General features: G+C 41.9%; 1 protein-coding gene across 2 annotated transcripts in view; it reads right to left on the reverse strand.

The window, feature by feature from the left end:
* CNKSR3 (CNKSR family member 3) overlaps positions 1-25,405 on the reverse strand; it is a 186,109-nt gene that overhangs the window by 12,952 nt on the left and 147,752 nt on the right. For both annotated transcript variants that reach the window (XM_075864361.1, XM_075864362.1), the window contains 6 exons: positions 24,247-24,288; positions 21,868-21,987; positions 20,582-20,641; positions 15,466-15,534; positions 13,660-13,806; positions 8,206-8,330 (listed from right to left, as the gene is read on the reverse strand). In XM_075864361.1, coding sequence (XP_075720476.1) covers positions 8,206-8,330; positions 13,660-13,806; positions 15,466-15,534; positions 20,582-20,641; positions 21,868-21,987; positions 24,247-24,288 — 563 coding nt within the window. The remainder of the gene's footprint in view (positions 1-8,205; positions 8,331-13,659; positions 13,807-15,465; positions 15,535-20,581; positions 20,642-21,867; positions 21,988-24,246; positions 24,289-25,405) is intronic.

Raw genomic sequence — 25,405 nt, forward strand, 5'->3', positions numbered from 1 at the left:
GCATTTAGAAAGTTTATGAACCCTTTAGGTGTTTCACAGAAATTTAGAGCAAAGTAGAGGTGAAATTTACTCTTTTTATACCATTTTTTTTATAACACAAAAGGATTTATCAGAGAAACGCAACTCAATACTTATTGCCCAGATTCTGCAGTTTAGAGAAATATCCCACATGTGGCCCTCGGGCGGTAATGGACTGAAGCACCGGCCTCCGAAGCAAAGGAGCACCTAGCGGATTTTGAGCCCTCTTTTTTATTAGGCACCATGTCCGGTTTGAAGAGGTCTTGTGGTGCCAAAACATTGGAAACCCCCCAAAAGTGACCCCAATTTGGAAACTAGACCCCTTGAGGAATCCATTGTAGTTTTCATGGGGTGCATGCGGCTTTTTGATCAGTTTTTATTCCATTTTTAGGTGGCGTGGTGACTAATAAACAGCAATTCTACTATTGTTTTTGTATACTTTTTTTTTTACAGCGTTCACCGTGCGCTATAAATGACATATTCACTTTATTCTGCGGGGCGATACGATCACGGCGATACCAGATGTTTATAGTTTTTTTTTATGTCTTATGGCGTTTGCACAATAAAATACGTTTTGTAAATAATCATTCACTTTTTGTGTTCCCTTATTCTAAGAGCCAGAACGTTTTTATTTTTCCATCAATAAAGCCGTGCGAGGACTTATTTTTTGCGTAACGAACTGTATTTTCCATCAGTACCATTTTTAGGTACATGCGACTTTTTGATCTCTTTTTATTCCATTTTTTGGGAGGTGAAGTGACCAAACAATTGTGATTGTGGTACGGTTTATTAATATTTTTTTTTACGGCGTTCACCGTGCGGGATAAATAACAAAATAATTTTGTAGCTCAGGCCGTTACGGACGCGGCGATACCAATTATGTATAGTTTATTTGTTTGTTTATATATTTTTATTAATAATAAAGGACTGATAAGGGAAAAAGTGGGACTTTTACTTTTATTACTTTTAAAACTTTTATTTTCTTATTTTTACACATCTTTTTTTAACTTTTTTTTAACTTTATTACTTTGTCCCACTAGGGGACATGAGGGCAGGAGGCCCTGATCGCTATTCTAATACACTGCACTACATGCGTAGTGCAGTGTATTAGAACTGTCAGCTACTCACTGACAGCAAGCATAGTGGGTCCTGACGTTGTCAGGACCCACTAGGCTTCCGTCTATGGCATAGCCGGACGCCATTGTTTGGTGTCCGGTTGCCATAGTCACCATCGCCGGCCGCTATCGCGTAGCAGGCCGGCGATGGCAGCTTAACCCCTAAAAAGCCGCGATCTCTATAGAACGCGGCTTTTAAGGGGTTAATCAGCGGGGACACAGCGATCGGTCCCCGCTGTAGGAGCTGTGACAGCTGCTGAACAAGACAGCAGTGTCACAGCTCCTGTATGTGTCGGGAGGACGGCCGAAACGGCCGTTACTCCCGAGACGTACTATTACGGCATGGAGCGCGAACGATACAGCTGCCATGACGTAATAGTACGTCAAGGAGCGGGAAGGGGTTAAAGAGCTTAGTTCAGTTATTTCTGTCCCCCTTTTCATAATATTCAGAGAATCTCTAGTGACTGGTATAGTGCCAAGGGACTGGCGCAGGGCAAATGTGGTGCCTATTTTCAAAAAGGGCTCTAGGTCTTCCCCGGGTAATTATAGACCAGTAAGCTTAACATCCATCGTGGGGAAAATGTTTGAGGGGCTATTGAGGGACTATATACAGGATTATGTGACAATAAATAGCATTATAAGTGACAGCCAGCACGGTTTTACTAAGGACAGAAGTTGTCAAACTAACCTAATCTGTTTTTATGAAGAGGTGAGCAGAAGTCTAGACAGAGGGGCCGCTGTGGATTTAGTGTTTTTGGACTTTGCAAAGGCATTTGACACTGTCCCCCATAGACGCCTAATGGGTAAATTACGGACTATAGGTTTAGAAAATATAGTTTGTAATTGGATTGAGAATTGGCTCAAGGACCGTATCCAGAGAGTTGTGGTCAATGATTCCTACTCTGAATGGTCACCGGTTATAAGTGGTGTACCCCAGGGTTCAGTGCTGGGACCCCTACTATTCAACTTATTTATTAATGATATAGAAGATGGGATTAATAGCACTATTTCTATTTTTGCAGATGACACCAAGCTATGTAATATAGTTCAGACTATGGAAGATGTTCATGAATTACAGGCAGATTTAAACATACTAAGTGTTTGGGCGTCCACTTGGCAGATGAAGTTTAATGTAGATAAATGTAAAGTTATGCATCTGGGTACCAACAACCTGCATGCATCATATGTCCTAGGGGGCGCTACACTGGGGGAGTCACTTGTTGAGAAGGATCTGGGTGTACTTGTAAATCATAAACTCAATAACAGCATGCAGTGTCAATCAGCTGCTTCAAAGGCCAGCAGGATATTGTCGTGTATTAAAAGAGGCATGGACTCGCGGGACAGGGATGTAATATTGCCACTTTACAAAGCATTAGTGAGGCCTCATCTAGAATATGCAGTTCAGTTCTGGGCTCCAGTTCATAGAAAGGATGCCCTGGAGTTGGAAAAAATACAAAGAAGAGCAACGAAGCTAATTAGGGGCATGGAGAATTTAAGTTATGAGGAAAGATTGAAAGAATTAAACCTATTTAGCCTTGAAAAAAGACGACTAAGGGGGGACATGATTAACTTATATAAATATATTAATGGCACATACAAAAAATATGGTCAAATCCTGTTCCTTGTAAAACCCCCTCAAAAAACAAGGGGGCACTCCCTCCGTCTGGAGAAAAAAAGGTTCAAGCTGCAGAGGCGACAAGGCTTCTTTACAGTGAGAACTGTGAATCTATGGAATAGTCTACCGCAGGAGCTGGTCACAGCAGGGACAGTAGATGGCTTTAAAAAAGGGTTAGATAATTTCCTAGAACAAAAAAATATTAGCTCCTATGTGTAGAAATTTTTCCTTCCCTTTTCCCTTCCCTTGGTTGAACTTGATGGACATGTGTCTTTTTTCAGCCGTACTAACTATGTAACTATGTAAATGTTAAAGTGCTTTTTCTCCTTTATTCCTTATAAAAATTTGAAAATTCTATGTTTTTTTCAGAAAAAAAGTAGATTTTCATCTTCAGAGACTAAGGCCTTATTCACACGGACATGTCCATTTGCGTGCGCAAAAGTCCCGTGTGGCATCAGCATATGGTGCGTGGCTGCGTGATTTTCGCGCAGCCGGCATCATTATGACACTCTGGTTTTATGTTTACAAGCAGAAAAGCACGTTCATTTATTCATTTATTTTACTAGTGTAGCACGCATCACGCACGGCACCCGGAAGTGACTTCAATGGGTGTGTGCTACACGAAACACGGCCAAATATAGGACATGTCGTGAGTTTTACGCAGCGCACATACGCTGCGTGAAAAACACTGACAGTCTGAACGGCCCCATTCATTACCATAGGTCCGTGCGACTAGCGTGAAAATCAAGAGTGTAGCACGGACATATAACAAACACGAATATGACCCTTGGTAGCTGGCGGGCACAATATACATTAACACAAAAAGAGGCTGCCTGCAAACAGCCAAGCCCAATTTCCCAGCCACCACTAATATATAAAAGTAAATATAAACTTTATTAGCTACGTTTAGCTGGACAGACCACAATAAATGATTTAAAATTGTCACCAGCCGAGATCGGACACACATATGTGTTACCTGATTAGACAGGCACATATAGTATATGACGTAGGAATGTATCTTCCCTAGCCAGTTAAGATTGTTTAAGTAACTAGTAGGTAACAGTAAGTCCGGTCAGCGGCAGTGTTTAAAATACTAGCAGCCCCCCCGACATGTTTCGCTACTAAGTAGCGTCCTCAGGGGTACACGGGGCTAATGGCGGCGCGGAATGAAAGAGATCCTAATATAGACACGTCAGATGACGCATCTAAAGGTGTGTCGGGCCAGATAGCCTATGGCAATGAGGGAGACACAAAGGCCCCTCAGCTGTGTTTAGCCGACGAATGAACAATAAGATAAGGTAATCCAATCAGAAACAGGAAGCGACGCATGCACATAGAGATGAAAAAAGGACTTAGTGCATTCAACCTAGCTCAAACCGTGACTCTCCGAGTGAGTCACTAGCGCATGCGCAAATGAACAAAATAGCGACATAGTGCCAGAGAGGTTCACTCTGGCTGCCGATGATTTAACATCATGTGTAATGGTACCACTTGCCATCATCGTCATACTGACGACGCATAGCAAGTATGCATCCACCAATTAAGCCGGTACTAGGGGTAACAGGGCAGAAGGGAGCCCATAATCACATAAGACAAATATTAGATGATTGAGCTAGCGCCGATATATACTGCCGGGGTCAGATGATAAACCAATAGGGAGGGAACCTCTCAGTGTCCCATCCCCATATAACCCCAAGTGTATATTTGACAATCGGCTGCTATACCGCAATTGAGGTCACAGACTAGGTCCATAAGCCAAAGGTTACTGAGTCCGATGATTACCAAAAATAGGACACATGCGCACCAATGTAAGTTAAACACAAGGGGCGACATTCCCTATGCAAAACACATCGGATAGCATAATAGTTCCCTATAAAAAAGGGCTGTCATTCACGACTGAAAAGTACCTCAGAGATCCCCACTTGGGGATGTGCCATACTTCTGAGAGTTATCACAGGATCAATTAATATGTGTATAATATGTCAGTGACAGTAAACCGCCACCATCATGTGGTCAAAACCATAATAAATATAAGTACGTCGATTAGTCTAACCACTTGATTACAAATGGTTATCATATTATTAGCACGGACATATAACACGCTCGTGTGAATAAGGCCTAATTCCAATAAATTCAGCAAAAAACCTGTGGGGTCAAAATGCTAACTATACCACTAGAAAAATTCCTTGAGGGGTGTAGTTTCTAAAATGGGGTCACTTTTGGGGGGTTTCCACTGTTTAGGTCCCTGCAGTGCATTGCAAATGCGACATGGCACCGAAAACCACTCCAGTAAAATCTGCGCTCCAAAATCCAAATGGCGCTATTTCCCTTCTGAGCACTGCTGTGGGTCCAAACAGCAGTTTATGACCACATATGGGGTATTTCCGTAATCGGGAGAAATTGCTTTACAAATTTTGGGTTGCTTTTCCTCCTTTATTCCTTGCAAAAATTTGAAAATTCTAAGTTTCTCCAGAAAAAAGTAAATTTTAATTTTCACAGACTAATTCAAATAATTTAGCAAAAAACCTGTGGGGTCAAAATGCTAACTATACCCCTAGATAAATTCCCTGAAGGGTGTAGTTTCAAAAACAAGGTCATTTTTGGGGGGTTTCCACTGTTTTGGCACCACAAATCCTGAAATGGTGACTAAAATATATTCTAATAAAAAGGAGGCCCCAAAATCAACTACGTGTTCCTTTGCTTCTTACGCCTCATTCACACGACAGGGTCCGAGTGTCGGCCGATAAAATCGGCCGTTTTTCCGGGCCGGTTTGCATCCGTTCCGATTCCGTTCCGGGCCGTGTTGCCGTTTTTAACGGCCGATTTTGACCCGTTTTGCATCCGTTTTTTTCTTTGTCCGTTTTAAAATCGGATGAATTTCATTTAAATTTGTTGCCACACACAGCCCTCTGTAGATAATGCCACACAGCACCCTGTAGGTAATGCCACCCAGCCCCCTGTAGGTAATGCCACCCAGCCCCCTGTAGGTAATGCCACCCAGCCCCCTGCAGGTAATGCCACCCATCCCCCTGCAGGTAATGCCACCCAGCCCCCTGTAGGTAATGCCACCCAGCCCCCTGCAGGTAATGCCACCCAGCCCCCTGTAGGTAATGCCACCCTGGCGGTAATGCCACCCTGCCCCCTGTAAGTAATGCCACCAAGTCCCCTGTAGGTGATGCCACCAAGTCCCCTGTAGGTAATGCCACACAGCCCCCTGTAGGTTGCACCCATCCCCCCCCCTTCCAGGAGAAGTCACTGACTTCAATGTCCATATATGGACAGTTTAGTCACTGACTTTTGACACTGGAGAGGAATCCCCGGCCACAGGGTCGTGGATTCCACTTCTGAAGTGAGAATAATAATAAATCCAGCAGCCAACTGTGTATGAACACAAGGTACTTAGATGATGGATGCAACAATTATGTTTTCACCTCTACATAATACATCTGGGTACTTACCCATAATGATAGAAAGAAATAACTTAGGAGAGGTGTGTACGCATCAGATGTCAATGTCTATTGCAGTGCATAAGAGAATCTCTTACCCATCTCTAGATTTACCGTGTCTGGCGTCCACCCCATATATGGACTGTGTAGTCACTCACTTCTCCTGTAGCGGAATTCCCTGCCACAGGGTTGGGGATTCCGATTCTGAAGTGAGTGACGTCACTGTGTCTATATATGGACAGTGTAGTTACTCACTTCTCCTGTAGCGGAATTCCCTGCCACAGGGTCGGGGATTCCGCTTCTAAAGTGAGTGACGTTGCTGTGTCCATATATGGACAGTGTAGTCACTCACTTCTCCTGTAGCGGAATCCCCGGCCACGGGGTCGGGGATTCCGCTTCAGAAGTGAGTGACGTCGCTGTGTCCATATATGGACAGTGTAGTCACTCACTTCTCCTGTAGCGGAATCCCCGGCCATAGAGTCGGGGATTCCGCTTCAGAAGTGAGTGACGTCGCTGTGTCCATATATGGACAGTGTAGGTAGTCACTCACTTCTCCTGTAGCGGAATCCCCGGCCATAGAGTCGGGGATTTCGCTTCAGAAGTGAGTGACGTCGCTGTGTCCATATATGGACAGTGTAGTCACTCACTTCTCCTGTAGCGGAATTCCCCGCCTACAGGGAGCAAAAAAGACCCTCCTCCTCCTCACATGCGCTCTGCACTGTGAGGAGGAGGAGAGAGAGCGCGAGCGACGGAATACATGGCCATCACTCGGGACAAATTCCGGTGATGGCCGTGTATTACCCGGCCCCATAGACTTCTATGGGAGCCGGGCGGCCGGGTAAACGGCCGAAAATAGGGCATGTCCCATTTTTTGACGACCAGGTTTCCCGGGCCGTCAAAAAATCGGTCGTGTGAATAGCTCCATTAGGGGTCTATTGTTCCTACTGCAGCCGGGTGAAGGCCGATTTATGAACGGCCGTCACCCAGCCAGGAAACCCTGTCGTGTGAATAAGGGCATAGGCCTGTATTTCAGTCCATTATCACACTAGGGTTGTGGGATGTTTCTAAAAACTGCATAATCTGGGAAATAAATATTGAGATTAAGTTCTCAGGTTAAATCTACAGTGTTACAGAAAAAACGGCATTTTGGCAGAAAAAATGTAATTGGTAAATTTCACCTCTACTCACTCAATTCCTGTGAAACGCCTAATGGGTTAAAACACTTTCAAAATGGGGTGTTTTATGGGGGTTTCTAATATATGGGCCCCTCAAAGCCACTTCAGTACTGGACTTGTCCCTGAAAATATAGCCTTTTGACATTTTCTTAAAAATGTGAGAAATTGCTGCTAAAGTTCTAAGCTTTGTAACGTCTTAGAAAAATAAAAGGATGTTCAAATAACGATGCAAATATACAGTAGACATATGGGAAATGTTAATTAGTAACTATTTTGTATGGTATTACTATCTGTTTAACAAGCAGATACATTTAAAATTACAAAAATAATAATTTATTCAAATTTTCTCAAAATTTTGGTGTTTTTCACAAATAAGCAATGAATTTATCTACCAAATTTTTCCACTTATATAACGTACAATATGTCACGAAACAACAATCTCCGAATCGCTTGGATAGGTAAAAGCATTCCAAAATTATTACCACATAAAGTGAAACATGTCTGATTTGAAAAAATGGGGCTGGTCCTGAAGACCAAAATGAGCTTGGTCCTGAAGGGGTTAAAGAACCTTGAGATCAAAACTGCATCAGAAATGCAGAAAAAAGGCAAAAAAAATAAATGGGGATGAATGCGTATTTTAATGCGTATTTTAAGACAAACATTTTGAAATGTAGCCTAAATACACAGGTTGGTCTATCTTTAGTATCACAAAGTTGGGGGTGTTAAAAATAAGTGTAAAAACAAGTGTGAATATGTAGATGTAAACATTTAGAAGATAACAAGATAACTAAGCCTGTACCGTACTGAATATTTTAAAATCACTACTTCATACACACCTTGGGGAGTAAGGGACTTTTGGTGGTGGAGGAATGTAAAGATCAAAAATTGCTGGCTTTTCTTTCTTCAGTGAGGTATCCAATGTGCTTTCAGGAGACTGTGTGGTAGTTGGTGGTGGGCTTGTCTAAAATTATAATAAATAAATACATTATTAATTATATAGGTGGCGGATGATGGCGAATTTCTGGCATTTTAACAGTAGGAAGATTGAAATAGAAGGAAGTTGTAAGGTATTGTTTGCTCATTAGATGAAAAGACTCAGATATCCCACTGGCAAACAACAGCAGCAGAAGGTAGAGCAGTGTCGGAATTCCCGCACCATTGTCCATGCAACTGTGCTGCCTTTCCTCTGCAGGCAAGCAGAAACAACTATATGCCTGTCAAGATCTTCAAAGCAGCAGGAGTCCCCGACTGCTTATCTCACTTGGGGAGGCCATGTCACTGGATCTTTCCTGAGGTAGCCCCAGTGACATAACTGTCCATATAATCCACCATTTTTAATATGTTCACTGTAGCTTCCTTGGGGTAGCACCAGTGACGCAGCTTCCACCATGTGCATGGGCTGAAGGCTTTGACCTGGTTTGCGCACAGGGGATATGAGGGGAAGCACAGACGATATGGTAGAGGGGGGATAGTTCCTCTATCATGTTCCATGTGCTGCCCTTCAAAATGCTACTGTACACAAGTAGGCGGCCGACTATGCCCCCTATAATATCTTCAAAGCAAGAAGAGTCCCTGGCAGTTTATCTGCAACTCAGAGAAGCTACATTACTGCGGCTACCCCAAGGAAACTGCAGTGACCGCTGCTGCCGAATTGGGGCATGTGCAGTACGTCACTGAAGTTTCACCAGTCTAATCGGCAGTAAGGCGCATGAGCCGATTCGGAAGCAGAATCGCGGTCATGGAGAATACGGGGCCAGGCGTGATCACGACTTCTACACTGCCTGGCGATGTCAATCAAAGAAGGGAGGGAGGGTTAGACTGGGGATAGAAGGTAGAGCAGTTTGGAGCAATGTTGACGCTTTCGTTGCTCCAAAAAGCTAATTTGTATATAAGGAATAAAGTGATTGTTGCTGCAACGGAGTTACTCATCTGAAAAATGAAAACAGCGTTAGATTCAGGTAAGGCTACACTACACCGCATTCCAAATTATTATGCAAATGTTATTTTTCGCTGATTTTCCTAAATAGTCGATGCAAATTACAGTCAGTATAATCTTCAAGCCATCAACCGTTGGAGTATAATGCAAATTTTATTGAACAAATCTCCTAATGATAACAGATTTTTGTTTTAGAAGTAAAAAACTCAAAATGCACTGTTTCAAATTATTATGCACAACAGACATCAAAACATTTTAAAGGTTGTAAAGAGAACTAAAATGGTAATTTGTTGCATTTGCAGCATCAGGAGGTCATATTTACAGAAATCAAAAGCTCTTTCAATCAAAAAAAACTTAACAGGCCAAGTTACATGTTAACATAGGACCCCTTCTTTGATTTCACCTTCACAATTCTTGCATCCATTGAATTTGTGAGTATTTGGACAGTTTCTGCTTGAATATCTTTGCAGGATTTCAGAATAGCCTCCCAGAGCTTCTGTTTTGATGTGAACTGCCTCCCACCCTCATAGATATTTTGTGTGAGGATGCTCCAAAGGTTCTCAATAGGGTTGAGGTCAGGGGAACATGGGGGCGACACCATGAGTTTCTCTCCTTTTATGCCCATAGCAGCCAATGACACAGAGGTATTCTTTGCAGCATGAGATGGTGCATTGTCATGCATGAAGATAATTTTGCTACGGAAGGCACGGTTCTTCTTTTTGTACCACGGAAGAAAGTGGTCAGTCATAAACTCTACGTACTTTGCAGAGGTCATTTTCACACCGTCAGGGACCCTAAAGGGGCCTACCAGCTCTCTCCCCATGATTCCAGCCCAAAACATGACTCCACCACCTCCTTGCTGACGTCGCAGCCTTGTTGGGACATGGTGCCCATTCACCAACCATCCACTACTCCATCCATCTGGACCATCCAGGGTTGCACGACACTCATCAGTAAACAACATGGTTTGAAAATGAGTCTTCATGTATTTCTGAGCCCACTGCAACCGTTTCTGCTTGTGAGCATTGTTTAGGTGTGGCCGAATAATAGCTTTATGCACACTTGCAAACCTCTGGAGGATCCTACACCTTGGGGTTCGCGGGACTCCAGAGGCACCAGTGGCTTCAAATACCTGTTTGCTGCCTTGCAATGGCATTTTAGCAGCTGCTCTCCTAATCCTATTAATTTGTCTGGCAGAAACTTTCCTCATTATGCCTTTATCTGAACGAACCGTCTGTGCTCTGAATCAGCCACAAATCTTTCACAGTACGATGATCATGCTTAAGTTTAGCCCTAAGACACAATACCATCCATGAGTTTAACCCCTTAATGACCAGGCCATTTTGCACGTTAATGACCAAGGATTATTTTTAGTTTTTTCACGGTCGCATTCCAAGAGTCGTAACTTTGTTTTTATTCCGTCGACATAGCCGTATAAGGGCTTATTTTTTGCGGGACGAGTTGTATTTTGTAATTGTACCATTTTTAGATGCTTATAATATATTGATTAACTTTTATTAACTTTATTTTAGGAGAGAATTGAAAATAAGCAGCTATTCCAGCATTAATTTTCACGTTATAAATTTACGCCGTTTACTATGCAGCGTAAATAACATGTTAACTTTATTCTATGGGTCGGCACGATTACAGGGATATCAAATATGTAAAGGTTTTATATGTTTTCCTACGTTTGCACAATAAAAAGCCTTTTAGGAAAAAATTACTTGTTTTTGCATCGCCACATTCCAATTTTTTATTTTTCTGTCAATGTGGCCGTATGTGGGCTTGATTTTTGCGGGCCAATGTGTAGTTTTCATTAGTACTATTTTGGGGTATATAAGACTTATAGATTAACTTTTATTTCTTTTTTTATGGGGGGAATGGGAGAAAAGAGAGAATTTTGCCGTTGTTTTTTGGACGCCGTTCATCCGGCAGTTTAATTAATGTGTTAATTTTATTGTTCAAGTTGTTACGATCGCGGGGATACCATATATCTGCATGTATTATTTGTTTTGACACTTTTACTAAATAAAACCACTTTTTGGGCAAAAAAAGTAGTTATATTTGATTTTGACTGTAACTTTTTTTTTTTTTTTTTCACAAACTTTATTTAACTGATTTACATTTTTTTTTTAGTCCCACCAGGGGACTTCACTATGCGATCTGCTGATCGCATATATAATGCTTTGGTATACTTAGTATACCAAAGCATTATTGCCTGTCAGTGTAAAACTGACAGGCAATCTATTAGGTCATGCCTCCGGCATGGCCTAACAGGCATTTGCTGAAGGCAGACCTGGGGGTCTTTGTTAGGCCCCCCGGCTGCCATGGAAACCCGACGGCGCCCCGCGTTTTCTTTGCGGGGGCGCCAATGGGGTGACAGAGGGAGCTCCCTCCCTCTGTCAAACACATTAGATGTCGCTGTCACTATTGACAGCGGCATTTAATGGGTTAAACTGCCGGATTCGGAGCGCGCTTCGATTCCGGCAGTTGCAGCAGGAGCCAGGCTGTGTATAACAGCCGTGCTCCTGCCGCTGATCGCGTGGGTAAACTGTCAGTACCCGCGCGATCACAGGACGGATATATCCGTCCTCCTGCGCGAATTAGCAGCTGCAGAGGACGGATATATCCGTCTTCGGCGTTAAGGGGTTAATTGAAAAACTAATAATTAACTGTTTATGACACTTAAATCTAATGTGCATAATAATTTGGAACACGGTGTATATTACTCTGCTGCTGTTTTGACTGCAAATTTCTAGTGACAGACTCCCTTTAATAACTTTGACTTGGAGACCATGCCTTTCACATTTCAAATTTCATGAGCAATGAGAAAAGTCACAAATTTCACCAAAAACTTGTTGCACGTCCCATTCTGAGTGTTTTTTTTTTTCTGTTTTTCAAATGTTGTAGCTATTTATTTTTTTATTTTCATGTGCCTCGCATGGACCTATATTAGTCTATGGGGCCGTGCAGACAGTTTCTTTTCTGTTTACAAACATACAAACAGAGTGTCATAATGATGGCGGCTGCGCGAAAAGCACGCAGCCGCGCACCATATGATCATGACACACGGAGCTGTTAAGTGCCTTTTGCGCACGCAAAACGCCGCGTTTTTTGCGTGCGCAAAACGCACACGCTCGTGTGAATCCGGACTAATAATAATACACTCCCTTTAAGGCCCTGTTCACACAGAGTTCTTTGACGCGGAATTGATTTCAATTGGAGGCGGACGCGTTTTTTTACCGCGATCGGTAAAAAACGCTTGCGGTAAGAAGAAGCGACATGCCCTATCTTCAGGCGTTTACGCCTCTGACCTCCCAGTGACATCAATGGGAGGCAGAGAAAGCGTATTTTGCGGCATTTTTGCCCGTGGCACTCAATGGGCACGAACGAAAAACTGCAAAAAACTCAGTGTGAACTCAGCCTAACTTATGTGGTTCTTTAACTGGTTGCCGACACAGGACGAGTATGCTCGTCCTGAGCGGCGAGCACTTCGCGCATTAGGACGAGCATACTCGTCCTGTGTGACAGCCGTCCCTGCGCGAGTCTGTGCGCGTGATCGAGAGCGGGGCAACGGCTGTAATACACAGCCACGGCCCCGCTCTGACAGCGGAGAGGAGAGAAACATCTTCTTTCCGTCCAGTGAAGGACCCCAGGGCTGTCTGAACATATTTCCTGTTGTTAGGGCATACTGAGGTATGCCCTAACAACTGCCTGTGTACAATCAGTACAGAGGCTAATGTACTGGCATATAGATCTATGCCAGTACATTACAGTTACAAAATAAAAATCAAAATGATAAATCCCTTTATGGGATTAAAAAAAAAAAGTTAAATGAATGTAAAAAAAAAATAATGGTAAATAAATAAATAAAAAGTAAATAAAATACACAGAAATACACATTTTTTATAATAAATAAACTTTTTAAAATATAAGTCCCAAAACATTAAATAATATAGACATATTTGGTATCGCCACGACCGTAACAACCTGTACAACAAATTTATACCATTATTTATTATGATCGGTGTATGGTGAAAAAAAATATATATTAAAACTGCTGCGCAACTGCTTTTTTTGAGCATTTTAATCTAATTAAAAATGTATAGAAATTAAACGATAGCGTATTTGTACCAAAAAATGGTACGTACATAAAGTACAACTGGTCCCGCAAAAAACAAAGTCTCGTACAACTACGTCGTACAAAAAATAAAAGCGTTATGAGCGTCGGGATGCAAAGAGGGAAATGTAAAAAAAATTGCTCTGTCCTCAAGGCTAAAATTGGCCGTGTCCTTAAGGGGTTAAAAAACGATTTCTATTGAGGGGTTAATGATGTTTAGTTTATACTCCACACCTGCACAAGTGGTGGTCTCCATCTCAAGTTTTTCAAAGGCGCAGGCGTAAAGTTAAACGTTCCTGTAGGTCTCTTTTTCAGAAGCAGTGCGACTTCACCAGCATTTTCCCTCAGTCTTGCTACAAGGTTTTTTAATTGCCATCCAACCTTGAACAACAAAATGAAACATGTTTTACTCAAGTTTAACATGATATCGAAGATAGTTTTGAAATTAACAGAACAAACAAAACAAAGAAAAGAGTAAATTAGGCTTCATGGCTTTAGTTATAATTGAAACCCTTACGGCATTGCCGGGTCTGTCACATGATAGAACCGACAGCGCCCAATAGACTCAATTGACTAAAATAGGGCCCTTCGGGTATCCGTTGTGGTGTCCGTCACTTAAACAGGAAGAACAGCGCTACATTCTGTGCAAATACTTCCGTCAAAATACGATGGAACTACAGATTGTGGGACCTCTGACGGTAGTGTGAACTCAGCTTTAAAGGAGGATTTAGATACAATTCACAGTGTTTTTTGGTGCTGATTTTGACGTGAAAAGCGCGTGGAAATTAGTGCCTGGAAACGCCCCAAATCGCCCCTATTATTTTCAACTGGGCGGCTTTTTGACGCTCGCGGGAAAAAAGAAAAGCGGCATGCTCTTTCTTCAAGCGGATTCCGCCACTGACCTCCCATTTAAATCTATGAGGCAGAACAAACCTGCAGCACTTGTGGATCATTTTGCGGCGGTTTTTGCATTGGCTTCAACGACAGTGGGAAGAAAGCGGGAAAAAAGGGTCAAACTACGCTGGCAATTCAAAATCTGAAGGAATTTTGAAGCCGATTTTTTTCTCTCTGTCAAAAAACTTGTGTGAACTAGACCTTAAAGCGACACTTCACCGTGGAACTATCGTTTTCCACAGTGTAAAGGGAGAAAATTGGGAAATGTTCTTTGCGGGGGAGGTCCGGCCTCACAACTGATATATCGGATGCCAAAACTGCTCCCATGTGTAAGCATGGGATCAGTTCTGGCATTAGTTTCCCTCCAGTGTTTCTATACCACACCGGAGGGAAATGAAACCGGATTGCCGGAAATGTATGAAGGTTGCTTAGATAACAGAGCCATATAATTCAACTGATTTTACTGTTGAGTGTACAATTCTTCCTTCTTCCTTTGATCTTAGATATAGCCACTACTCAAGTCAAACGAATACACCAAATTCCCTGTGTCCTGTATCGCCTTTACTTCTAATCTTGCTTCTGAGCTCCCAAACTACAGATGTCATCTACATCACTACTTCTCCTGTTACTTTTTCTGTGCTCTATCTTATTTATTGCTCCCAACCCACTGTGTATTGCATTATGCACACATGACAACAGGAGGCATTTAGGTTGTAGTGACACATGGCAAGAAGACTCCATAATGATTTGCCACTAGATACCCGTGACAATTAGAAGATTAGGTGGCAATGTGTATATGGGTTTCCAGGTCTGTGTATATTGTCTTCTGCTGTAAGGTCTCATGCACACGGCCGTGCCCCTAATCGCGGCCCGCGAATGCGGGCACTGCCAGCAGGCGAGCACGGCCCGTAAAATACAAAAAGTAGGACATGCTCCATAATTCACTGCACAGTTCTACGGCACGGACACCCTTCTGTAGCGATACGGAAAGGTGTCTGCGGCCAATGCAACTTAACGGGTCCGTAATTGCGGACCGCAATTACGGAGATTTTTCACGGTCATGTGTATGGGGCCTTACTGTCCATATTTTCTGTTAAATCTTACTACAAAAATAAAACATAAAAATAATACATAAACAGAACTTACCACAGTCTGTTGGTTAACCTGTATCACTTCATCACCTGCATGAATCTTCCGGGAGATATCAGCTGGTGACTAGGGACATGAAAGAAAGGAAAAACAAGTCAACGAGAATGCCCAGACCTGTCTTCAGTGTTTTCTGGAACTTGTTTGTTCTGTTACAGGTAATGAGAACGTATCTGTGGAACTGTGTCTAGAGAGCGAGCCTGGATGATGTCATATTCTAAAAGCCAATATCATAACAAAGTGTTCAATCTCTGGACTATTTTTGTCATTTTTATATTATGATTTTCAATTTTCGTGTGATGATCAAGCTTGAATCATTCTATAATGTGTCTCCATCTTTTTAAGCGCAAATAACAGCAACAAATATGCATCAGTAATCATACTTAAAATATATTGTAAAGGGGTTGCCTCCAGGAAATAACGGCTTGTGCAAATGTTTACTCTTAATTTATCTCTGAATGGTACCCAGCAGGGATTGTGGTGTGGGTCATTTACACGGAGGGAAAAAAGAAAACATTCTTGACACTGCAACAAAACATCCCACAGCAACAAGGGTAGAGAAAAAAATGGTACCAGTCTCCTCATTTAGCCATGCAGTAAGAGGCTAGAAAAAAAAGAAGCTAGTAATCGGATAAAAAAAAAGCATGTGCTCTGCTGGCTGTGAATGAATTTCAGCTTTTATTCAGTTGCTTCATTAAATATGTACTTTACCTAAAACACCTTCAGTAGACTTTGTATCTGCAAGCAGAGGAAAATAATTTCTCTTTTCTTCTCATACAACTGTGCTTTTCATTGCTGCTTGTCTGCTTGGAAAGCTGCAGACATGGGCAATGGCGACGACGGTGGAAAAATTGTGGGTGAAGAAATGTTCCATAGGAAATAATGATTCACTAGCTTGACTTGGCTGAGCTGATCATGGTAGAACTATACATGAATGAGTCGTTCGTGGATTCCACCAGTCTGTTATACACCTCACCATCTTACTTTACTTGTTAAAAGAAATTCTTGTTCTTCAAATCTTACGTTGTTTTACGGTTTGTGTGGTCATTTTAATATAACTTTTTACATAACTACTGGATAATTTTGCTTTACTTTATTGTGCTAAACAGTAATGTTGTTGCCTAGTGTGTTACATCAAACGTATACAAATGTTGTATAGTGATTTAAATAAACGACTCTAACCTGTAGAATAGTTTCCCATTACAATGTTGTGAATGGGTTAATTAATTCATTAATGAGTAGTAATTTGTCTTCATAGAATAACATGGGCATAGTACAGATTAGTAAAGTATGCCATAAAATGCAGACATTTCATAGTCATCTAGAGAATCTTACACATGCAAGCTCTATATGTAATGATATCTGCAGCTATGGACCGTGATTTCCGAGAAGAAACGTATAAAATTGGTAATCTTATAATATTATCCAAGAAAAGTGAATATTTGTTTAACTCATAGCAAACACCTTAATATGACTGGCATAAGATGGCACAGTGCGCTACTAAAACCTCCATTAGTACCTCACTAAGTAGATTCTTAGGGTATGTTCTCACGATTAACCAAATACATCTGAAAATACGGAACTTTTCCAAGGGAAAACAGCTCCTGATTTTCAGAAGTTTTTTGAGCATCTCGCGTTTTTCGCTGCGCTTTCGCTGCGTTTTTTACGTACATTTTTGGAGCTGTTTTCAATAGAGTCTATGAGAAAATGGCTCCAAAAATGTAACAAGAAGTGTCTTGCACTTCTTTTGACGAGCCGTCATATTACGCGCCGTATTTTAACAGCGACGCGTAAAATGACAGCTCGTCTGCACAGAACATCGTAAGACCCATTGCAAGCAATGGGCAGATGTTTGCCGACGTATTGGAGCCGTCTTTTCAGGCGTAATTCGAGGCGTAAAACGCCTCTATTACGTCTGAAAAGAGGTTGTGTGCACATACCCTAAGCATACTTCATTCATGGAGCTCATTTACTACATTGCTCCTAACTTTCACACACAGCTTACATTTGAGGGAGGCCACTGACTCACAGTCCCAAACCCAGTCTGCTGCTGCCTTCCTGTTAACTTTTCCTTATAAGGGCATGACCAGACATAGCGTATTTGTTCCGCTACTGTCCGCATCAATGCCGCACATAACCTGCGTTGCAGATTCTGTTGCGGCTCTGCCTAAAATGGGCATTAAATTGATGCGGACTAGCCGTTGCGTATTGAGGTGAAAGTACTTCCCTTCTCTCTATCAGTGCAGGATAGGGACAGCCCCTTCCCTATTAAAAGTAAAAGAAATTCATACTTACCCGGTCGTTGTCTTGGTGACGCGTCCCTCTTTCAACATCCAGCCCGACCTCCCTAGATGGCGCGGCAGTCCATGTGACCGCTGTAGCCTGTGATTGGGGAGGCCGGACTGGAGGAAGAAGCAGGGAGTTCTCGGTAAGTAGGAACTGCTATTTTTTTTACAGGTTGATGTATATTGTGATCGGAAGTCACTGTCCAGGGTGCTGAAACAGTTACTGCCGATCGTTAACTCTTTCAGCACCCTGGACAGTGACTATCTCCTGACGTCGCCTAGCAACGCTCCCGTAATTACGGGTGCACACAAGTAGTCACCCGTAATTACGGGAGCCCCATTGACTTCTATGGGCCTGCCGTGCCGTAATAACGGCCCGTGATTACGGGCATTTTTACGTTAGTGTGCATGGCGCCTCAGTCTGGCTGTAGACCTAGAAATACATAGGTCCAGCCAGAATGAAGAAATGTCATGTTCGTAAAACAAATACGCTACGCAACACACATAACATCTGCAGACTTCATTGCGGAATTTTGACTCTCCATTGAAGTCAATGGAGAAATTCCGCAATGAGTCCACAACAAGTCCGCTACACGTCCGCAACAACCAGTGTATGCTGCGGACACCAAATTCCGCACCGCAGCCTATGGTCTGCAGCGGAGTTTTCCGCAACGTGTAAGCGAACCTCACTAAAAAGCTGTGGAAAGCAATGGAGGAAGGTGTACGCTGCGGATTTCCGCAGCGGACTGTCCGCAGCGGAATTCCAAAGCAATTCCACCACGTCTGGTCATGCCCTAAGGGTTTTTGCTCAGCGTTTTAAAACGCATTTTAAAAAATACCATAATTTTGTATTGTTTTATGGTGTTTTTAACATGAGTTTTTAGCGATGGTTTATATTTTGTGTCATTTTGAACAAGTGTTGTACAGCAAGCTGGTCATACATTTCAGACTTTAGGCCGATGCCAGGGGCGTAACTAGGAAAGACTGGGCCCCATAGCAAACTTTTGACTGGGGCCCCCCCTCCCCTGGGTGTCACACAATCCCCCTTGTAGATAGTGCCTTTTTTACAGCCCCCCCTGTAGATAACGCCATACAGCCCCCCTGTAGATAACGCCATACAGCCCCCTCTGTAGATAGCGCCATACATCCCCCTGTAGATAACGCCATACAGCCCCCTCTGTAGATAGCGCCATACATCCCCCTGTAGATAACGGCATACAGCCCCCTCTGTAGATAGCACCATACATCCCCCTGTAGCTGACGCCATACAGCCCCCCTGTAGATAACGCCATACAGCCCCCTTTGTACATATCTACAGAAGAGGCTGTATGGCGTTATCTACAAACGGGGCTGTATGGCGTTATCTACAGGGGGGACTCTGTATGGCGTTCTCTACAGTGGGGGCTGTATGGCGTTATCTACAGGGGGGCTGTATGGCGTTATTTACAGGGGGGCTGTATGGCGTTATCTACAGAGGGGGCTGTATGGCGTTATCTACAGAGGGGGCTGTATGGCGTTCTCTACAGTGGGGGCTGTATGGCGTTATCTACAGTGGGGGCTGTATGGCGTTATCTACAGGGGGGGCTGTATGGCGTTTTCTACAGAGGGGGCTATATGGCGTTCTCTACAGTGGGGGCTGTATGGCGATATCTACAGAGGGGGATGTATGGCGTTATCTACACTGGGGGCTGTATGGCGTTCCCTACAGGGGGGGGTGTATGGCGTTCCCTACAGGGGGGGCTGATGGCGTTATCTACAGGGGGGGCTGTATGGCGTTCTCTACAGTGGGGGCTGTATGGCGTTATCTACAGAGGCGGCTGTATGGCGTTCCCTACAGGGGGGGGCTGTATGGCGTTCTCTACAGTGGGGGCTGTAGGGAACGCCATACAGCCCCCTCCTGTAGGGAACGCCATACAGCCCCCCCGTAGGGAACGCCATACAGCGTCCCCCCTCCCAAAAAAATGTGACCTACAGTGTGTCCTACAAAAGACATGTATCCCCTATCCACAGGATAGGGGATACATGTGTGATCGCTGGCAGCGATAGGGAGAACGGGGGACCGAAAGTCCCCCAAAGTTCACCATGACTAACCTCTGACTTCCGGCGTCTGCACAGTCCGAGGTTTGTGATGGAGAACTTCAGGGAACTTTCAGTCTCCCGTTCTCCCCATCAATGCCAGCGATCACACATGTATCCCCTATCCTGTGGACAGGGGATACATGTCTTTTTTTTAATGGCAGAGCGAGGAGATACCTCCCTGATCTGCCGTAGTCGTGTTCAGTGGCGTCGCGCTGTAGCAGCCATAGCGGCTGCTAGCGGAGCCTCCGGCCATGGTGTGGGCCCGTGCCGGCGGGTGACACGGGCCCCATCATGCCGCGGGCCCGGTAGCAGCCGCTACGGCTGCTACGCTGGTAGTTACGCCACTGGCCGATGCACATATTTCTGTTTTTATCCCTTGCCATTGCAGTGCTCGTACAATTTAGTCTAAATTGCTGTATCATGCTGTTTGTCCTTCAATTTCAAACTATATCTGCTCTTTTGGTCGTATGCAGATAGTCAAGAAATATTGAGTGAGCATATGAGATCAATTACATATGTTTTAGACAACTCAAAAAAATGTTCATAGCCTCACATAAGTTAATGGTTTATAATGCATCATAAATAATGTGTAAAGTTTTTTTTTATTACGCTGCGCTCATTCAACATTTGCCAAAATTATCTATATGTAGATAATGTTAACTGATTGCAAATCATTTGTAATAAATCTCAGAGCAACAGAGATTGTTATACGCTAGCTAAATGAGGAGACAGCTGTAGCAGACTTCACTTACATTTTCTGTAGTTCCTGTAATGACATGCAGCCCGTCATATGTGGATTTGATATACATTCCCTAAGGAGAAGAAAAATAGCAAATGGTCACATGCATCCTAGTGAAAATATGAAAACTTTAAATTGCATTCTTCTCTGAGCAGAGGAGGTACTGATGGCTATGGTAATGGAAATATTTGTTTAAGGGTTTCTGGGTTGCAAAAGTTCAGCATCTGGGCTTAATTTTAGAAGAATGTAAGTAGTCTTTTGTGTTTATTATAAATATTTCGAGAAACGTTGTGTAACATTCACTGCATTTTGCTTACCGTACAAAACAAAAATACTGCATTAAAGTATAACCTGATGTTTTTAAATATGTTATACAGTGAAATCTTCAAATATTTTCATGGAGGGTTGAAGCCACATCCAAGTCTATGAATAAAGCTAATTTTTATCTTATGCCTATGCTGAGATATGCTCACTTAGATTAATGGTGGCTTTACACCATGCAATAATGCATACGGTCTTAGTAATTACAATTGGCGCAGGTTGTAAACATTACCATGTGACTGGTTTGGATAGTTGCAAATTTCTTGGCATGCAAAAAATGTGTAAGATTGTAAAATCGCGGAGTCTAATTACAGATACTCTATGGTCCACTCCTGACAAGCAATCAGAGTTGCTGCACATTAACAACCACCTATACTCAGATTTCCCCACGCCTACTCAGCCATGTGACCACAATGTAGTTTAGATTGCTAAATCAAATAATCACTAAAGGTAAATACACGTTTCATGCTTTGTATATGAATTGTACATGCAGAATCGTACACATTATCATAGCATGTAATGCCACAGAGCCTGAGGCTGCACTACTGGGAGATTCTGATGACAAATTTTCCTGTTTTTGTAGCAAAATTCAACCAAGATTTCATCCTTTCAGCCATTCCATGGAATAAGGCAAATGGTTGAAAACCAGGTTTTACTTTGCTGGTGTTTTTGCTTGGTTAAAAAAAGGCTAATTATGTGTAATTTAATTTGTACCATTGCATTTTGTGAGTATGACATCTTGTAGTCTGCTAGAACATTGTTACCATAAGGCCGTGTTCACATCAGTGTTGTGCCTTCCATTTATAACAAGCTTCAACACTGTGACGGTTTCGTCACATGACGGACACCGGCTACGCCCGACAGACACCGTTGACTGAGGTGTCAGTTTGACCGAAAAAATAGCTGTACATGCCGTGTTATTTTTCCTGTCATATGTGACAGATCTACCCTGGCTAAGAAGTAGTGCTTTCTACTTACCAACCCTTCTCCAGGTCTAATATTAGTTAGGATGACTTCCCCCAGACAGGCACTTTGACTTGTTAAAGGATCGGTGGCAAATTTGTACGTTTTGTCACATATTCCGTTTAAAACTTTAGACTATAAGAAGAAAAAAAACAGAGGTCAAATGAGTTCATATTAATAGTATGTCCTTATCTGCTTCTGGGTCCTCTGCCCTTTTGTCTTATTTGTTTGACATTTTTGTCATTTTGTATGTTTACGGCTTCACCTGATTGTAAGGTGCTGAGGAATATCAGCACTTTATAACTAATGGTTATTAGAATTATATTATCATTGTTATTATTACTGAATGTCCTGACTCTGCGCTCTAGGTTTTCAAGCAGAAGTGCAGCTCAACTACTAGCATACTGAGGTAGACTGCTATATACAATAGTGCAGCACAGTGTAGAATCATATACAGAAAAGCACTGCAGTCAGCAGTGGAGGACAATACAATTTACCTTGTAGCTTTAATTCATGTAGGATATAATTCTGTCAATAACTTAACCCAGCGTAACAGAGTTTCCTTTCTCTGTTTATACATGATTGATTACATCAATACTGTTAGACTACATGCTGCCTTTTACTGCAATCTATAGTTTGTAAACAGGCTCATCTCTATATAGACTTGGAACCCTAATAAGTTTTTATTTTATTCAGTAGTATGCTTTCTTACATATCAGACTTTAAATGAAAAGTTAATATTGCTATATTAAATAGGCAGTGAAAGAAATACAAAGAAACTTCAAAGGCAAAACTATTTCATGGTAAACTGGATTTTCAGTCAAGAACAATTTTGTTAATTGGACTTCACTGGTAAATTCCCCATCCATCAGAAGGATATCTATATCCAAGTGAGATGGAAATGATGGGCAAAGATGAGAAGATCACCTTGTCCTGTTTCAGAAGTCAAAAGTCAAATTAAGCTACACATCAAAATGGAAGTCTATAAATAGTTTAGTACATAGGAATTATTTCAACATACCGAATCATGACATTTTAGCAGGATGAATAAATCACATCGCATGTCTTTTGTTTGATGGGGCAAAGCATATTTTAGCATTCAATTTTGTAAACAATTGCTACGCTAGAAGACAGACTGTCAGAAAAGTAGAGGAACGTGTCTTTATTGTACAGATAGTATGCAACAGAGAGAAGTGTAACAACATTTCCCAAATAGTTTGATTGAAGGTAAAATTTGACTATCATTTTTGATCACTGACACATGAATGGAAACTTGCAATGAATAAAAATATAATTTATCAATAAATAAACATTTTCTTAATTAATTCTACTAGTAACCCTTTAAGGACCCACCTTTTTTGGGCTTTGAGGACCAAGGAATTTTTATTTGTTTTCATCGCATTCCGAGAGCCATAAAGTTTTTATTTTTCTGTCAATGCAGCTGTATAAGGGCCTGTTTTTGTGGGATGATTTGTATTTTTCCATGACACTATTATAGGGTACATATAAATTATTTATTAACTTTAAGAAATTCTTTTTGGGAGGGAATGCAAAAAAAAATTGCAATTACACCATTTTATTTTTGCAATTTTTTTCTCGCTGTTTACCATTCATTAAAATAACAGTTTAACGTTATTATTTGGCTCTGTACAAATGCAGCGATACCAAATATGTATCGTTTATTATAGATTTAGTACTTTTGTACGATAAAAAGTGTTTTATAGAAAAACGTTTTTGTTTTTGCTGCAAAAAACCCCCAGCAAATCCGCCTTTTTTTTATAGTTTTTTTTTTGCCATGTGCCGTGCATTAATTAATTAATTAATACGTTTTCTTTGTTTTACCAGTCCTTACAATTGTGGTCGCACCAAATATGTATTTTTTTTATCGTAAACTATTTAAAAAAAAAATAATAATAATTTTTAATTAAAAAAAAGTTTTTATTTTTACAAAACTTTATTTAACTTATTTTTTCTTTAATTTTTTTGTCCCACTAGGGGAGTTGGGGTATCAATCTTTTGATCACTTGTATAATGCTTTGGAATAAATAGCCTTTCTAAGCCCACCGACTGCTACGGTAAGAATCAGTGCCCTGCAACCACGTCAGGCTGATGGGCTGACAGAGGGAACACCCTCCCTCTGCCAAACACATTAGGGGTTAAACTGCCGGGATCAGAGTTATCTCCAATCCCGACAATTGCAGCAGGGCCATAACTGTGTATTACAGACTTTGTTCTGCTGCTGATCACGCGAGCAGAGCACTGTAATACTATAGCGCTGGTCCTTTCAGGACTCTGCCAGCACCGTACTATTAAGGGGTAATATTTGTAACATCTATCTGTTCATATATCCATCCACGCTCTATTCTATCAATATTATATATAATATATGCTTACAACGTTTAGAACTGAATCTTCCATTTCAGCAACTGTGGATTCCTGCAAAGAGAAGAAAAGATGGCAATTAGAAGAGGAGCAAATAATAATATACTGCATTTATCAGACTATATGAGGGCTTATTTTTTTCAGGACGAGCTGTAGTTTTTATTAGCACATTGTTTTTGGTACATATGATTTTTTTTTATCACTTTTTAGCACTATGGTGACCAAAAGACATTGATTCTGGGGCTTTAAAAAATGTTTTTTACTCCGTTCACCGTCAAACAATGCTATATTGTAATAGTTTTGGACTTTTTACAGACGCAGGAATACAAATTTTTTTATTTTTTTTTTATTTGTACATTGTGCTTGGGGAAAATGGGAAAAGGTTTTTTTTAAAAAATGATTACACTCCTAAAAATGTATGTAACTTTTTTTTTTTTTTTACACAATTTATTTGTTCCCCTAGGGCACTTGAACCCTACAATACACTGCAATACATGGATGAGTTACGGAAACAGCGTAAATCGCTGAGCTATGCTGGCAGTTACAGAAGCAGCGTAGCTACACTATTCAGTTCTATGGGAGTTACGGAAACTGTGTAGCTCAGCGAGTTACGCTGTTTCCGTAACTCAGCCATGTGACCATGAAGTGGTCGGAAGACAGCTGAGTTGGGTAAGATAAAAGGGGGTTCAGGGGGCCCCCGTTCTAGAGATAGATGCGGGTCCCAGAGGTGGGACCCACATCTATCTGACATTTATGACATGTCCTGTGGATATGTCATAAATGTCCTTCATGGGAAAACCACTTTAAATGCTGCGGTCGCTATATAACTAGTTCAACAGCCTGTTCAACTAGTCCATCACTGTTCCTGGCGGATAGAGCAGCGTGTCAGCTGTAAAACACAGTTGACATCTGCAGTGTATGGAGCGGGTTCAGCGTGTGAGCCCGCTCCATACATCATCCCCTCCCTGCTCCATGATGTGTCGGCACATCACGGGTCAGGAAGGGGTTTAGTAAGGAGAAGTCAGGGTGCCCAGCGCTGCCGGGTTCCTTTGACTGCTGACTATAAGACACAGGGACTTTTTAGCAAGATTTATTCTTGCTAAAAACTGCGTCTTATAGTCCGAAAAATACGGTACTTAGAATAATTTACAGTATTCAGTTTCTGATACAA

Source organism: Rhinoderma darwinii, chromosome 4 (assembly GCF_050947455.1).
Source record: "Rhinoderma darwinii isolate aRhiDar2 chromosome 4, aRhiDar2.hap1, whole genome shotgun sequence".
In the NCBI taxonomy this organism is placed as follows: Eukaryota; Metazoa; Chordata; class Amphibia; order Anura; family Rhinodermatidae; genus Rhinoderma; species Rhinoderma darwinii.